The sequence below is a fragment of the Melampsora larici-populina genome, assembly GCF_000204055.1.
Source record: "Melampsora larici-populina 98AG31 unplaced genomic scaffold MELLAscaffold_17, whole genome shotgun sequence".
NCBI classification, from domain to species: domain Eukaryota; kingdom Fungi; phylum Basidiomycota; class Pucciniomycetes; order Pucciniales; family Melampsoraceae; genus Melampsora; species Melampsora laricis-populina.
Window position 1 is genome coordinate 813,271 of NW_006768781.1, and position 14,869 is coordinate 828,139.

The window sequence follows — 14,869 nt, forward strand, 5'->3', positions numbered from 1 at the left end:
ATCCCAACAAACTTTTGAACATATCTTTCAGACTGTTTCTCAGCTCGCGACTCCACGGTCAGATCACAAATGCGACAAGGTGTTAAAGTGCCGGAAGGATTTGTTGTATTAGAGATTTCCGCGTGCATTGGCGAGTCACCCATGTGGCATAGGATGAAGGGTAGAACTAGGACCTCTTGCTGAATACTACAATCGTAAGTTTGAAATCCGGTTGACGAGGCACGGCTATTGATTTTTGGCATCAGTTATCAAAAATGAAAAACCACATGAATTGAAGTGAGTAAATTAAATACTAACTTCAATTCATCTACTATATGGTCTCCTTGCTCTAACGCACTGGCAATGTTTGAAGTACACAGTGGGTGAATATGGTACTCCTGATTGGTCAGTTTTGGTCTCAAACCTCCAAGCGTGAAGTAAAATGACATGTGTTTGTTCCATTTTTTAGAGACATTACCAGATGTATCATCTGAATACAACACAACAGGCACACTTCGAATGATCAACCCTTTCGACCTCACCCGCCAAGGGTTTGGGAGTTCAATGTGCTTTAATCCGTGCACAGTTTGTTCTGAATAACAAGATTTTGATCAGCTTCATTACAAGATGTTACGATGTAATCATTGAAAATCAGCTCACGTAATAATTGAGTAGCGGGAGAGTCACACCACTTCGACCCATTCTGCAATACAATTCTTGTGAAAGAGCATGCAAAGGTTTGAACATCGACATCCAAAAGCGTCTCTGACTCAAACGTGGGCTCGCCAGAAATGCAGAAGTTGTAACCGCTTTGACTGCTGGATAATACTGCCAAGCACTTTGCCCGTACAGACTGTTGATCTTTATAAAAGAACACCGGAACCACCACACGCGAATCTGAAAGCTGGGCCGGTTTGTATATGTAGAAGTGCTCTCCATCAAGATCAATCATAGGGACTTGAATACTCGGTGGCAGGTCTTCACGCCACTTTTTTGATTGCGAAAAACGGTCGACGGTGACCCCTTTGTCGGTCTCCGGCAGAAACTCAATGTTGGGACCTACTTCGGGATTAGATAACTCCTACCACATCACATCAGAGATGACATACATATACGCGGAAGTAATGGAAATGCTCACCTGTGATATAATATCAATCACTGAAAGAGTAAAACACGGATTTCCCAGCGGGCTTGTTTGTTCTAAGACCCTCAGGCCAAGGCGAGCCTTGAGCTCTTTACGAATATTTTTCAAATGTCCTGAAAGATGTCCAAAACGTTACTGATGAGTCAGTTTCGGCATTTGAGCTCAAGAGAACATCGTGGGTCCCTTAACAACAGGTGAATCCTTTGACTGACCGAGATCAGGCAGATCCACATGCAGGATGTTCTTCAAAATGCAGCGTATACGTGTATACTCAGCAGTGGACATCAGCGCACGGCCTGTGCCCAACATCAATAACGAGGCAGCATGCTTGAGAAGCGAATGGATGATTTCCGAGAGCAAAACATCAGCCATTAGAACGGGAGTTCCAAGCCAGTGAAACCAGATGTACCTCTTTCTTACGCAGAGGGTACCACGGGAGGCACGTGTCGGTGATGGCTCTTTGTTCGTTTTCAGGTAATGTGCCTGTAGCGCTGTCTGATTCGGAAATGCCATCTAGGATGTTGTCCAGGTCAATACTGGACTCTCTGGAATCGGGGAAGTCGGCATGGCTTTGATGGGACGGGCCATAGAGTGACTCAAGCTCATCTGAGCTTGAGTCCATAGCTTGATCAAACAGGTCATCAATGCCTTGAGGGAGTTTGGTTTTTGGTTAGGAAGTGACGCTGGCACGAGGAATTTCCTCGGTCCATTTCAAGAGAACACAGCGGACAAGAGCCCGGGAGCTTCTTCCCTAAACCGGTCCTGATTAGGATGTGTTGTGGTCAAAGCTCCTCCCACAGTTGAGAGTGAGACATCGAAGTCTGTCCTTGGATTCACCGGCACTATGGACTGTCCCTCTCTAGAACAAGTTTCTCTTGTCTCGTGTCATCCATTCCCTCCACTTCGTTCTCACGATTTCCGACTTCTCTCTGTCCGGCTGTTTCTCTCTAAAACTCGTAGCTCTACGCACTCTATCGAGTTTTCACTTTCTCGAACTATGAGAACAAGCAGAAGAAACCTAGGTCTAGGACCAGAGTTTTCTCCGGAACCTACACCACCGAACTCAGACGATCTTCAACCACAAGTTACCCGATTGTTGTCAGATGAATTTGAGATTGAAAATACGATGGAAGAAGAAGAAAGAATACAAAGAGAGGACGAAGAGGAAAGACAGCGTGAACAACAACTTCAGCTCGATTTCAACTTAGATAATAGCTCACAAGATGAAGAGAAAGAAGAAAGTGTACAAGAAGTTGTTGTGAAGAAGAAATCAAAAACGAAAGTCATAAAAGATATCAACTTATCGTCAGATGAAGAGGATGAAGATGGTTCATCGGATGTTGAAGAAAGATCGGTGAAAATACAAAATTGTAAGTTTTTCTACGTGATTTATTCCGTGAACTATAAAATCAGAAAGAATGTGATATATTCCATGAACAAGATAAAAATTTTTGAGATACTCGTGATTTATTCCGAATGAAAGATCGTGATTTATTCCGAATATTGTTATAAGGAGTCGTGATATATTCCAATAAACATTATTAGATAACAATACTGATTGCTTCATATTTGTTTAGCTACTTTAATAGATAAAGCTTACAACGCGTTACATTTAGGAAATTCGAAAGTAGCCAAGAAGTTGTTATTGAAAATGAAGCTTGATGAGATGGAGAAAGAACAAAATGAAAAGATTCCGAAAATAAATCCTTTAGTACGATACAAGACTGGGAAGACGGCAAAGAATACTTTAAGGAGGTTCACCGAGTATTGGGATAGTCACCTTGAAAAAATGGACATACATTTCCCTTTAACCATTTTTAATGCAGAGTGGATTGAATTGGACAGTTTAGTAGCGGGAAAAAGTAGCTCAAAGAAAAAGAAGGATCGTCCAACTGGACAAGACCCGAAAAACGAATGGTGGATGTCTTTCGCAGATTGGACGAGAGCGAGGATATTAATGGTGAAATACCTGAAAGAACAATACAAACACATAGACTTTGCGAATGAGTGAGTTCTTTGTAAAAAATGAGATAAAAATTGTAAATTGAAATTGACAGTGTTATGCAAATCCTAAATGTATGTGATTAGTTTGGAAAGACATTTCGACTACGTACAGCAACTTAGTGATCGTCACGGTTGGGTTGCTGCTTTTAGATACAATATAGCTGTAAGAAATGATGTTACTTGCAATCACATAGATGGAGCACCTGGAGATCCAGGAGAACGAAGACCTGAAATCTTAGAGGAAGCTTTAGCAAGAACAGCCTTTTTACAAGATGGAAGGATCTTACCAAAGGATAATCGTAAGCAAATTGAAAATTTGAAAACATTAATAATGAAATTGTGTTGACAGTTGATTACTCAAATTAGCATACGCGAAAGGTCAATCGAAGGAGAGATATAGCCCAATAAATGGTATACGCTATGGAACAGGAAAAATTCATGATTCAATTGATTTAGAAGTAGAAGAAGAAGACGAATCATCTTTAAGAGTTCCAAATTTTCAACGCAATTTCAATTACAAAGAGAATAATAGAAGAAACGATAGAGGTAGAGGAATAAAATTAGATAGATCACCTTCTCCGTACCAACGACCAGATAAAGGAAAGGAAAAAGAAGTTCATCCAAATCCAAGGTACAAAGGGAGGAAGTATGTTGAGAATTACGTTCCAGGAGCGAAGTTTGGCAAGAAGGATGCGGAGCCAAAACAATCTACGTCAAATGAAAAACAGACGTGAGCTATGTTGATATTTGTGATAGAAATCAAAAAACCCTTTTTATGAAGGAATTTGATTATAGATTTTCAGTTTAATTTGTAACGTTTGTTTCTTATTTTGTGTCGTTTGAAATAAAAAAATTCAAATTCAGTGTTTTCTTAAAAAGAAAAAGACAAACGTCAAAAGATGCCATTAACATCTTTAAACCTGGAGAGATACACGTTTGGCCAACGTCAGTGAAGTGCGAAATGAATATAAAAGTTTGGGAAGAACTTTTATTCAAGTATGGTCTAATCGATGAATACCATTATCTATTAGATGGATTTAAAGAAGGTTTTAGTCAAGGTATACCAAAGCATGGTATACAAAATGCGAAGTGGTATTGCCCACCGAATCATTCTTCTGCAGAAGAAGCTAGAGAAAAGATAGAAGAAAATATCAAGAAAGAAGTAAAACTAAAAAGAATGTTTGGCCCGTATTCGAAACAGGAAGTTTATGACAACTTAGGTTTCTTTAGGACGAGTCCACTAGGTGCAGTGGAGAACGGAGATGGTACTTTTCGTCCAATAAACGACATGTCATATCCAAAATTCGATCCAGAGATTCCATCGGTGAACTCATTCGTCGACAAAACTGAATTTGAAACGACTTGGGACGACTTTAAAGTCGTCGTTCGGTTCTTCAAAAATCTAAAAGATGAAGTTTTGATAGGTATATTTGACTGGGAAGGAGCCTATCGACAAATACCCACTCACATGTCACAATGGCCTTATTTAGCGATTATGGATTTCAATGGGTTTATATATATAGATGTCAGAATAGCTTTCGGAGGCGTAGCAGGGTGTGGATCCTTTGGAGGACCTGCTGACGGGTGGAAAATTTTAATGAAGAAAAAATTTGATCTGTTGCAAGTTTTTTGTTGGGTAGACGACAACTTGATGATAAAGAGAGTGACCGACAAAGTTTTGATGGTAGACATTGTCATAGCTAGTGAAGAGCTAGGTGTGAAAACGAACGTAACGAAGTACTCGGAGTTCGCATACGAGCAGAAATTCATTGGATTTTTGTGGAACTGTAAGGAGAAGACAGTTTCTTTACCAATTAAGAAATTAGAAAGAAGAAAAGAAGAACTGAAGGAATTTTTAGAAAAGAAGTGGTTCTCCAGGAACGAAGTCGAAAGTTTCAACGGAAAGTTGGGTCACATAACTTTGATCCTACCTCAGATGAAAGCTTATTTGGCTGCAAATTATAAGTGGGTTGCAGTATGGCGAACACCAGGAAACAGAGCGATGCCCAAAGATGTGAGAGAGGATTTAAATTATTGGACTTCAATGTTAGAAAATTTGAGACCAACAAGAGTCTTGCCCGACCATGTAGTAAAAACTGTAGATTGGGTGGGAGACGCATCAAGTGAATATGGTATCGGTATCATTATAGGAAAGTCCTGGTCTCAATTTAAATGGCGAGAAGGCTGGAAGGATCCATTAGACCAACCGAGGCGAACTATCGCCTGGGCGGAAACGGTCGCGGTTCGCCTGGGCCTGATCATGTTGAAGAGTAAGCAAAGCATTGCAGGATTCAGCTACTCGTGTTTAACCGACAATACAACGACGGAAGGAGCGGCTAGAAACAAGAAATCTAAGGATTTTTGGGTCAACAAAGAATGGAAGTTGATCCAAGATTTCCTAATTGAAAACGACTGCGACGTTAGCCTAGTCAGGGTTATTTCTGAAGACAATGAAGCAGACTGTTTGTCTCGAGGGCTAGACCCTTCCAAAGATTTAAAAGACATGATAACAATAGCTATCCCTCAAGATCTTCAGTCTTTGTTATTTAAAGTTGTTCCCACCAAGAGACGACTGAAAACTGCTGGCCATCCGCGTCAAAACACTTGATTTGTAAGTGATTATCGTATTCTCGACAAATCATTCACTCGATGCTAACCAAAATCTGTATAGATTCCTTTTACCCTAAGTAATTACAATGCTATCACCGAGAGACGTTCTCCGACAAGCGCGGCCTGGTTCCTTTCATGATCTCGACGAAGCTAGTGAATTCATCCTTGAGCACGGTTGGGCACTTTCCACTGTGAAGCATTATGCCGCGGCAGTAAATAAATACTTCAAGTTTATGTCTCAATACCCGGTGGTTCCTTTTCCCGCGACTACAAAGATTATATACCAATTTATCCTCTGGTGTGCAACGGACGACGACGATGATTGTGTCATGAGCAGTACGACCAAGCGGTATTTGACTGGATTACGCATGTGGCATATCCTACACGACTCGACATTTCCCCCAGTCAACGTTCACCGCATACGGATCTTACTACATGCGATGAAGAAGGTCGAGATATCGAGGCAACTGACAAGAGTTGGCGTGACCCTCATGGACCTGGACAGTATGGTGCATTCGTTGGGTAACAGTTCAAATGATAGTATAATATTAAAAGCTTTATTGTTGACAGGATTCTGGGGATTAGCCAGGCTAGGAGAGTTGGTGAAAAGTGTCGACCACCCCACCGTCTTTGTGCGAAGGAAGGATCTAGAATTCAATGACTCAAGGACGCAGGCTACAATAAAGATAAGACTTGCGAAGACGGCCTCTCCGGGGGAATGCCAGTACCTACGGTTGAATATGCAGCCTAATCACCTGGACCCGATAAAATCACTTTGTGACCTCTTAGTCAGAATTCCGGGACGACCCTCTGATCCCCTATTCCCGGCGACAAATTTGGTTTCGCCGATTCACCGTGCCACAGTCATCAACTTCCTGCGACCGTTCAACACTGAACCTGATTCCGTCTTATCTGGGCACAGTTTGCGCATAGGCGGTGCGTCTTTAAGAGCACATATGGGGTTCTCGGTGCGTTCCTTGAAGAAAGCTGGACGCTGGAGGTCTTCCGCGTACCAATTGTATGTGAGGCCGTACAGCCGGCGATTAGCGCGTCAGACAGCTACTTTGGCGAGACGCATTTGACATAACTTGTAAATACTCATCCTTAGTTTTCTTTGTATCTAATGGTCTTTATGTCTACCATCAATGGGATAGTGTTACAACCTGGGTGTGGGTGTGAACTCGAACCTTCGAGAGTGGGTTTTTAGAGCCCTTTGGCATGGCCTCTGCTCTACAATCCTTCGTTCCCATGATTGGGTTCGAAAGGTCTCGAAAAACGCCCCTTTTTTGTGGTTCTACGTAAGTGTGCTTCCCGACTTTGGAAGTCGAGAAGAACTACTTCACGCTAGGTGTTCTCACACCCACCGCTGGAGTGGACCTCATCCTCAGGTTATCTGAGGACAAGTGCCACGCGACAGCCCCAAAAATCTGCTTAGCGTGAATGATTTTTAAGGTATCTGTGATTCCTTACTTAACAAACCTCCCTTCCGCAGGAGTGTTCAAAGTAGAAATGGATGGTTAGGAAGTGACGCTGGCACAAGGAATTTCCTCGGTCCATTTCGAGAGAACACAGCGGACAAGAGCCCGGGAGCTTCTTCCCTAAACCGGTCCTGATTAGGATGCGTTGTGGTCAAAGCTCCTCCCACGGTTGAGAGTGAGACATCGAAGTCTGTCCTTGGATTCACCGGCACTATGGACTGTCCCTCTCTAGAACAAGCTTCTCTTGTCTCGTGTCATCCATTCCCTCCACTTCGTTCTCACGATTTCCGACTTCTCTCTGTCCGGCTGTTTCTCTCTAAAACTCGTAGCTCTACGCACTCTATCGAGTTTTCACTTTTTCGAACCCACTGTTTTGCAAACGCCCTCCCACCCTTGGTTCGAAAGGTCTCGAAAAACGCCCCTTTTTCGTGGTTCTACGTAAGTGTGCTTCCCGACTTTGGAAGTCGAGAAGAACTACTTCACGCTAGGTGTTCTCACACCCACCGCTGGAGTGGACCTCATCCTCAGGTTATCTGAGGACAAGTGCCACGCGACAGCCCCAAAAATCTGCTTAGCGTGAATGATTTTTAAGGTATCTGTGATTCCTTACTTAACAAACCTCCCTTCCGTGGGAGTGTTCAAAGTAGAAATGGAGGTAACTTTGGTTTTGGTATCATTGATGCGATTAGGGACGCCGCCATCGTCAGGTATCCTCGCAGGCAGAGAAGCTTGCGCGGTCTCCGAGGTAGATTGAGACGCTCGAGAGCCTAGCCCAGGCGGTGCCACTGCGGGAGGAGACATCGAGCGTCTTTCCAGCTCCACGCGGACGCGGTCGATGTGAGTTTTCAACTTACAGTGCTTGCTCTTGTCCTTGAAGGTTCGACTGGTACAGAGTTTACACATCCAATGTCCCATGTTTGCCCCAGATGTGAATTGGACAAAGTCTAAGGGAAAAGACAAGAAACACATTGATAATGATTCATGTGGACTGTTTAATTGGAGAAACCTCACATTCATCCGAACTTGCTTGGGCCAATGATATAAATCCAACAGGCATTGTGTTGGCGGTATGTGAGCGTGCGTATGACAGACAATCAAGACCGAATTGGTGTTCGATTGAAACAAAACGAAGGCAAGGGAGAACTCTTTGATTGGGAGAATTGGATCGGTTGGTCACGGAAAAAAACTTCGAGAAGGCCAATCTAACGGTCTTCAGCGGGGGAACAGAACCTGTGTTCTGACACGTCTGGTCTTTGCCCACACGCTTTTCTTTGTTGGAGTGCTTCTCATGCATCGGAACGCATCGGAGATCAAAGTGTTTGAAGGGCATATTGATGGTGCCATGACGATCTCTGGAACGTGATAGTCATGGAAGGATGTCGTGTCTCTCACGCTTGTTTGGGTTACATACGAGCTCGGTGCAATATGAGCGGCTCAAGGACGTGGTATTACATCACATACAAGATACCTCAGCTTCCTGTGATGGCAATGGATGGGCTTCCGGTCCCGTTGAGTCTCCGTGATGTTCGCAGAAATCTGGTGATACACCTCTCAAATGTTGCTAAAACGAGAGAATGCTCGTCCAGGGGTCGGGTCTGCAGTGACCCCCTGGCTCACGTATTTTTCCCCGAAAACCCTTTAGTGGTGTATCCGACTTTCTCTCTTGTTATGCCAGACTATCAGTGGCTAGTGGCACGGCTTGAAGCTGTAAGTATTTTTTGCTCGATTCTTTACATTTTTTTTTCTTCTTGTTTATTTCTTTTGTATGAATCGTTACTGATTTTAGCATTTGTTTGTTTCTAGGCCTGGGTTGATTCAAGATGCAAGGAACTCAAAGCTGCAATCATGCCAATGGTCAAGAAGATCCTTCAATATCAAGAGGCTGCCCAGACGAAGGCAGCCTACATATGTTCAGCAATCCTCGATCCCCGTCTTAAACTTAACACCATCAAAGCTCAGACTATGGAATCACTCGGTTGGGGACAAGAAGATTTGATTCAATACTTCACTGATCACGCCGCCAGATTCAGACCAGCTCCAGATCCCGACATCGAGATCGTCAAAAATGAAGAAACCCTCGACGCTGATCGTCCCCAACACTTCATAAAACGTCGCAGAACCATCCCGATTGAGCACAAGGTAAATGAATACCTCACTGCACCACAAGAGGATGAGACTTGTGACCCACTCGTTTTCTGGCAAACTCACAAACGTCACTGGCCCAATCTTACTCGAATGGCGAAGGCAATGCTTGCTGTACCTGCCACGAGTGCTCCTTCGGAGAGTAGCTTTTCTAACGCATTGAGAGTTATGAGCGATCACCGAGCCTCTTTCACTCCTACCAATCTCGAGGCTCAAGTCTGTCTCAAGAGCTGGAATAAAGTCTTAGTTTAAAATTACTTGATGAAGTATAATCGACAAAGTTGTTCTTTATTTTCTTTTTCATAATCAAATAGGTTCTTGATTAAATACACGAGAATTTAAAGTAGAGGCAGAGTTTCTTTTTATCTAAGTAGGCGCTCAATCTTGTCCTCTCTTGTTATTGAGTTTCTTGTTATCCAAGTATCCTATCAAAGTTGTTTTCTCTTGTTTTCTAAGTAGGCTCTCAACAGGATAAGTCCTCATTGATTTGGAAATACCAGTCTCAAAAGTTATCCCCCGTTCAAGTTTTATTGCCCCTACCAGTGAGCCTCGATCAATTTTTAACTTTTACGTGAGCCTCAGTCGAGTTTTAAGTGAGCTCGAGTCATTCTTGCCCCTAGATGTGAGCCTAGAGCCGCCAGGCCCCGTGTCCGGGCTTTCAGGGCGTGCCCCGGTCGGCCATGTGCGTTTTTTGGAGGCCCTCGGGTCTACCAAAGCCGGATCTGGCCCCCAAGGCCGGCCACGAACTCTCGGGGCCGGGCCACAGCCCTAGTCTGACCCCGCCTTGTATTGTGGAAACAGACGGTACCGGCGTGCCTTTGGGTACCGTCAACCATTCTCGCCCCACCTCTTGATTGGAAACCGATCAGTTTTGTTGGCTCAACTTTTTCTAGGCGAAATATGAGCCTACCTTCTTTTGAAACCTATTGGACATGTGACCTTAGGAACCTTTTTATGATTGCTTGTCAAGACTCCTGATACAGAGAGAAGTGACCTGACACATCAGAAAATTGCCGATCAAGGAGCAAACCAATACCTTAAACATAAACCCACAGCTGAAACTTGTTTTTTTCAAGTCATAAAGAAAATGTGTCATGGACTGCCCTCCGAGTCCGACTCCCATCCAAAAAAACGACTTGGAAACTACACAAATACATGCCTTTTGCATTCTTTTGAAACTAAGGCAGATAACCATCAAGAATACTGATCTTTGTTTTCGCCGCACATTTTCCCTTGGGCCTTCTCAAATAGACTTTTCGCGGACTACGTACCCAAATCGAGAGGGGCTTTGGTTGAAAATCTTAGATCCCAGATCCCAAATTCTGGTTTGAGTGCTACGAGTCATGTACACGAGAAATGATCGAGAGTGTGAGATATAGTTGTGAGATCAAAGATCTCTGATAAAAAAATTGATGGAAGGCTCAACATCGCAGTTTATCATTGCAGCTTCAAAGACCGTATCACACACAGGTGGCCATGACATAAAAGAGGGTAAGGTCTGTTGGATGGCCCCATAGATTTACTGTAGTAAATCAGATATTGCTTGTAAGAATGTATAGCTCTTTAATTTTCCTGGGACTCTGTCTCTCTCGTCTTCATGCACGCCCCATCTTCAAATCAGATGGGGCGGGAACAAGTGCTTTTAGAGGATGCCCAGGTACATCATCTATCCCTATTCGCACATCTGCATACGTTTCCTCCGATCGGTTCAGCGTAAATTCATCTGACGTTTGTTTCCTTGCCAGGTATATTCCATCATGAGAAATATCTGTCCAATGAAGAAGAAGAATTTGGTTGGCTTGGTGTGGGAAAACCCATAGAATATCTGAAATCTCATGATTCATTAACAAAGCCGATAAGAGTTGAAGAACTAGATGATTATGTTCCCAACGTTACTCAAGAGCAGAACATGGCTAGATGGGCATTAAGACAAGCCATAAAACAACCAGTTCCAAGTTTGATCCCTGTAAAAGAAAAGAGTAGTGAAGTCTTTACAGCACTCATTTGGTTGATTGGTATAGCAGAAGGTAAGTCCGAAGAATGGACTTTGAAGGCAAAAAGATGGGCGGATTATGATGGTGAATTACCATACGGTCGTCAGTACATTTTTACTCCTCATAAATTTGAACGAAAAAGTACTAGAATTAACATCGGTACTCGTGAAAACAGGTGAAAGAGTTGCACGTTTCCATACAGATTTTGAACGAGATTATGAATGGCTAGAAAGAAGTCGTGCTGAGGGTTGGGCAAGGGCAGAAGATTCCGATGTAACAGCTACGGCTATCTATTTGGGTTCTGTCTTGTTTTCAAAAGGAAAAGCAAAACCAGGTACAAGATATTACTACAAGTCAGGATTAGAGCCTATGAAGCCTGAGTCAATCAAGCCTAAAGGTTCAGTTTTTTCATCATTGAAGTAAGCAATGCATTTGATTTTGCTATGATCTCAAGGACATCTTGCTCATTGGGTTTGTTTTTCACCAGGAATTTATTTCACAAGTCACGCCACTCATAAGCCAAAACTGGCAGATGCCACTGGGAGTGATGCTGCTTTGATTTCAACTCTGAATTATTTACTTTTCCACATGAATTGAGATGAGTTCCCGTTGGTTTGTTGAAGTGCTTTAATTGAAGGCAAAGAAGATGTACAGTAACAAATGCATCATCCAGAGAAGTCAAATTGTGAGATTTGAGATTTTTAGTTTCAAGCAACACAATCCTTTTGTATTTTAAAGGAAAGTTGACTCAAAAGTCAGTTTCTGAAAGTGTGAATCAATTGGTAACTGCTTTTGCCCATATATTCCACTCCAGGTCCAATGATCTATCATTGACCTTGAGACATAAGAAGTTCCAAGTTACAAGTTCCGCACACAATTTATGAGCCCTCCGGTATTTTTTGTAGGTATGATCAATACTTTAAAGAATCCCTCTGATTAACTAATACTACTTTTCCTGGGACGTACATCAAGAAACAACTACACTCCGCTGCACTATATTGAAACCTTTTCATAGTGTGTAGGGTAAACAGTTTGCACAATAGACTAAGAGGAAGATTTTTTGCTTATCTTCATTTTTCAAAACAAGTCTTCCAGGAAAAACTGGCATGTTGTGTATTGTGTTGCATCATCTTCTGATTGCTTGATGCTTGTAGTTTCTGTCTTTGTCCTTTGGATGAGGTATGGCAGAAATAAAATAGATGTCATTCAGGTATGAGTCTTTAATATATATTCGAAGGAAATTTCATCTTCTCGCGTATTTACATACCAAAGCACCAGCTTCAATGTTGAATGAAGAGAAACCTCAAGGATGACTGTGCCATTGTTTTAGTTGTGGATGTAAAATGATCGCTGGTAACCCGGCCCTGTACTGTCTGGCCCTGCCTTCTTCAGTCGGACTCTCAGTCAGTGTACATATCTGTCAATTGAAGATCTCCCAGGATCTCCGAGTCCCAAATGCATGAGCGCATAGATTTCAAATTCCTTCCAAACCTTTCATCTTATCATCCTCAAAATGTTCTCATTCCTCGGTTTCAATTCTGCATCGACTTCGAATCAAACCAACGCATCAAGACCAAATACCGATTCAAATGAAGACCCACCAATGTTTCCAGCTCAGAATTCGATTCAACGAGCTAGTTCTTCTAAACCTCGATTATCTACACCATCCTTTCAAATCTCTGAAGCTGAAGATGATGAAGATGAGAGTGATGAAGATTTACCCGGTTCTTTTCAATTAAATCTTTCTGAAATAGATAGTTTACCTCCTCCTACCTCTACTGTTGTTAAACCTCCTGTATTACGTAAAAAAGTTAAGCTTCAACCTGGTTTTAGTCAATTAGATTGGGCAAAGTTAAAATCAAGTGGAAAGAATTTAAGGGTTAGTCAATTATTTTCAAAAGATCAAAATCATCTTGCTAAATTAAGTTTTTTTTCGAATGATTAGGGAGATGGAATCTTTTCTATTCGTAGGATCAGTAGAGATGAACTTGCAAAACATAATAAAAAAGATGATGCATGGTCAAGTTTTCATGGAAAAGTTTATAACATTACACCTTATTTGAATTATCATCCCGGAGGTGTGCCTGAATTAATGAGAGTAGCAGGTAAAGATGGAACCGAATTGTTTATGAAAACTCATGCTTGGATTAATGCGGATGGAATGATGGATTGTTGTTTGATTGGATTTTTAGTCAATTGAGGTCTTCGATGTTCGTTTTGTTTCGTGGGCCTTTTAAAGTCTTTATTGGTTTCGTTCTGTAGCTCAATTTACCCTTTATTGGACCTTTTTCCACTTTATACAAGCTTGTAACGTCAGATTAAACAGCATTCGATTTTGTTCATTGTAAATAATCACATTTACATCTGGATTGCCAGACATTCGTTCATTGCTTATCTCCCTGGTCGTCTTCTCACGAACGTCGCGCTTTAATGATGGAATAGAATTACAATGAAGACTCATTCCTTGATCTGGAAACTACTCAAGTCATATGCAAGTGTCAGCAACGCAGGTCCACAATGTGAATACCTGCAAATGACGCGGGAACATCATAATGTTATTGAATTTCTGGCAAGTCGCAAGTACCAGTGCCACGCTACCTTGCCAGTTGGAGGTCATAATATATGAGGTCTGGCTCTTAGTCTCCGACAGATCAATGGGCTAACCGGATTTTGAAATCTATCCAAGACGACATCTATATAATTAGCTTGCGCAAGTTGTCAATTCCTTTCTGCCACGGAGCGGGTAACTGAAGCGACGGCTGATTAGCCTCAGGCGCCATGCCACCATTAAGATGGTTTTCGAAAACCGTGGGCCTGGGATGCCTCATGGTTTTGCAACTTCAATAACTGTAGAGCGCTATAAAATCACGGCTCTTGTTCCCTCAGTCATCTTTTCTCTTCATCTTCTACATCGTCTTCATAGCCCACTGTTTTATACTATATATTTTTTTAACAACTACACTTTGATTGTATCATAAGTTCTCCTATTGAATATATCCATTGCCGCTCACCAATCCACCTTTTTTGTCAATAAATTTAGTTTGAATCTTTTATCAGCCCATTTATCTTTTTATCAACATGCGTTTTTCAATGACTTTCAGTTTTTTTATTTTGGCTATCGGATTGAGCGTGAGTCAACAGGTCGTCAACGCACCTGGGCACAGCACCTTGTCCATGTAAGTCCACTTCGAAGTTCTTGCATTTCATATCAAGAACACGCCTGACTTTCTCTACCTCCGGGATCAGGCGCCAAACCAAACCTAATGACGCAGAATACAAGTAAGATTCAATAATCCACAAAGTTTTCAAAGCTGTTGCATACAGCAATCCAGGACTTACCACTTGATTTTTGGTGATTTTAGCCTGGTACGCCGTGAAAGCCCTCCTCAAACTGTTCCCAATGGAAAGACGACGACCCCTCCCCCTCCAGCGCCTTCGCAGTCCTCCAGGGCTCGTCGTCGTGCTGACATCGCAAACGACTACCCGTAAGTATCACTACCATTCTTTGCAAATATCCT

The 14,869-nt window shown here is 42.3% G+C and overlaps 4 protein-coding genes across 4 annotated transcripts in view; 3 read left to right on the forward strand and 1 right to left on the reverse strand.

Moving 5' to 3' along the window:
* Nucleotides 1–7,821: 7,821 nt before the first annotated feature.
* MELLADRAFT_63029 (uncharacterized protein) lies at nt 7,822–8,545 on the reverse strand (the record flags this gene model as incomplete). The annotated part of the gene is made up of 2 exons (XM_007409841.1): nt 7,822–8,159; nt 8,227–8,545. 2 exons carry the CDS (start codon nt 8,543–8,545, stop codon nt 7,822–7,824), a joined length of 657 nt encoding a protein of 218 aa, XP_007409903.1.
* A 2,363-nt stretch (nt 8,546–10,908) lies between these two features.
* On the forward strand, nt 10,909–11,774 carry MELLADRAFT_35858 (uncharacterized protein; the record flags this gene model as incomplete). The annotated part of the gene is made up of 3 exons (XM_007409717.1): nt 10,909–11,014; nt 11,103–11,453; nt 11,527–11,774. 3 exons carry the CDS (start codon nt 10,909–10,911, stop codon nt 11,772–11,774), a joined length of 705 nt encoding a protein of 234 aa, XP_007409779.1.
* Nucleotides 11,775–12,954: 1,180 nt separating this feature from the next.
* MELLADRAFT_48310 (uncharacterized protein) lies at nt 12,955–13,744 on the forward strand (the record flags this gene model as incomplete). Its single annotated transcript, XM_007409718.1, has 2 exons — nt 12,955–13,234; nt 13,301–13,744. The coding sequence occupies 2 exons, from the start codon at nt 12,955–12,957 to the stop codon at nt 13,549–13,551; spliced, it is 531 nt and encodes a 176-aa protein (XP_007409780.1).
* A 385-nt stretch (nt 13,745–14,129) lies between these two features.
* The window catches only part of MELLADRAFT_63032 (uncharacterized protein), a gene marked incomplete at both ends in the record, with an annotated part of 1,305 nt that continues 565 nt past the window's right edge, over nt 14,130–14,869 (forward strand). The window contains 4 exons of the mRNA XM_007409719.1: nt 14,130–14,180; nt 14,493–14,527; nt 14,598–14,630; nt 14,684–14,836. Coding sequence (XP_007409781.1) covers nt 14,130–14,180; nt 14,493–14,527; nt 14,598–14,630; nt 14,684–14,836 — 272 coding nt within the window. The remainder of the gene's footprint in view (nt 14,181–14,492; nt 14,528–14,597; nt 14,631–14,683; nt 14,837–14,869) is intronic.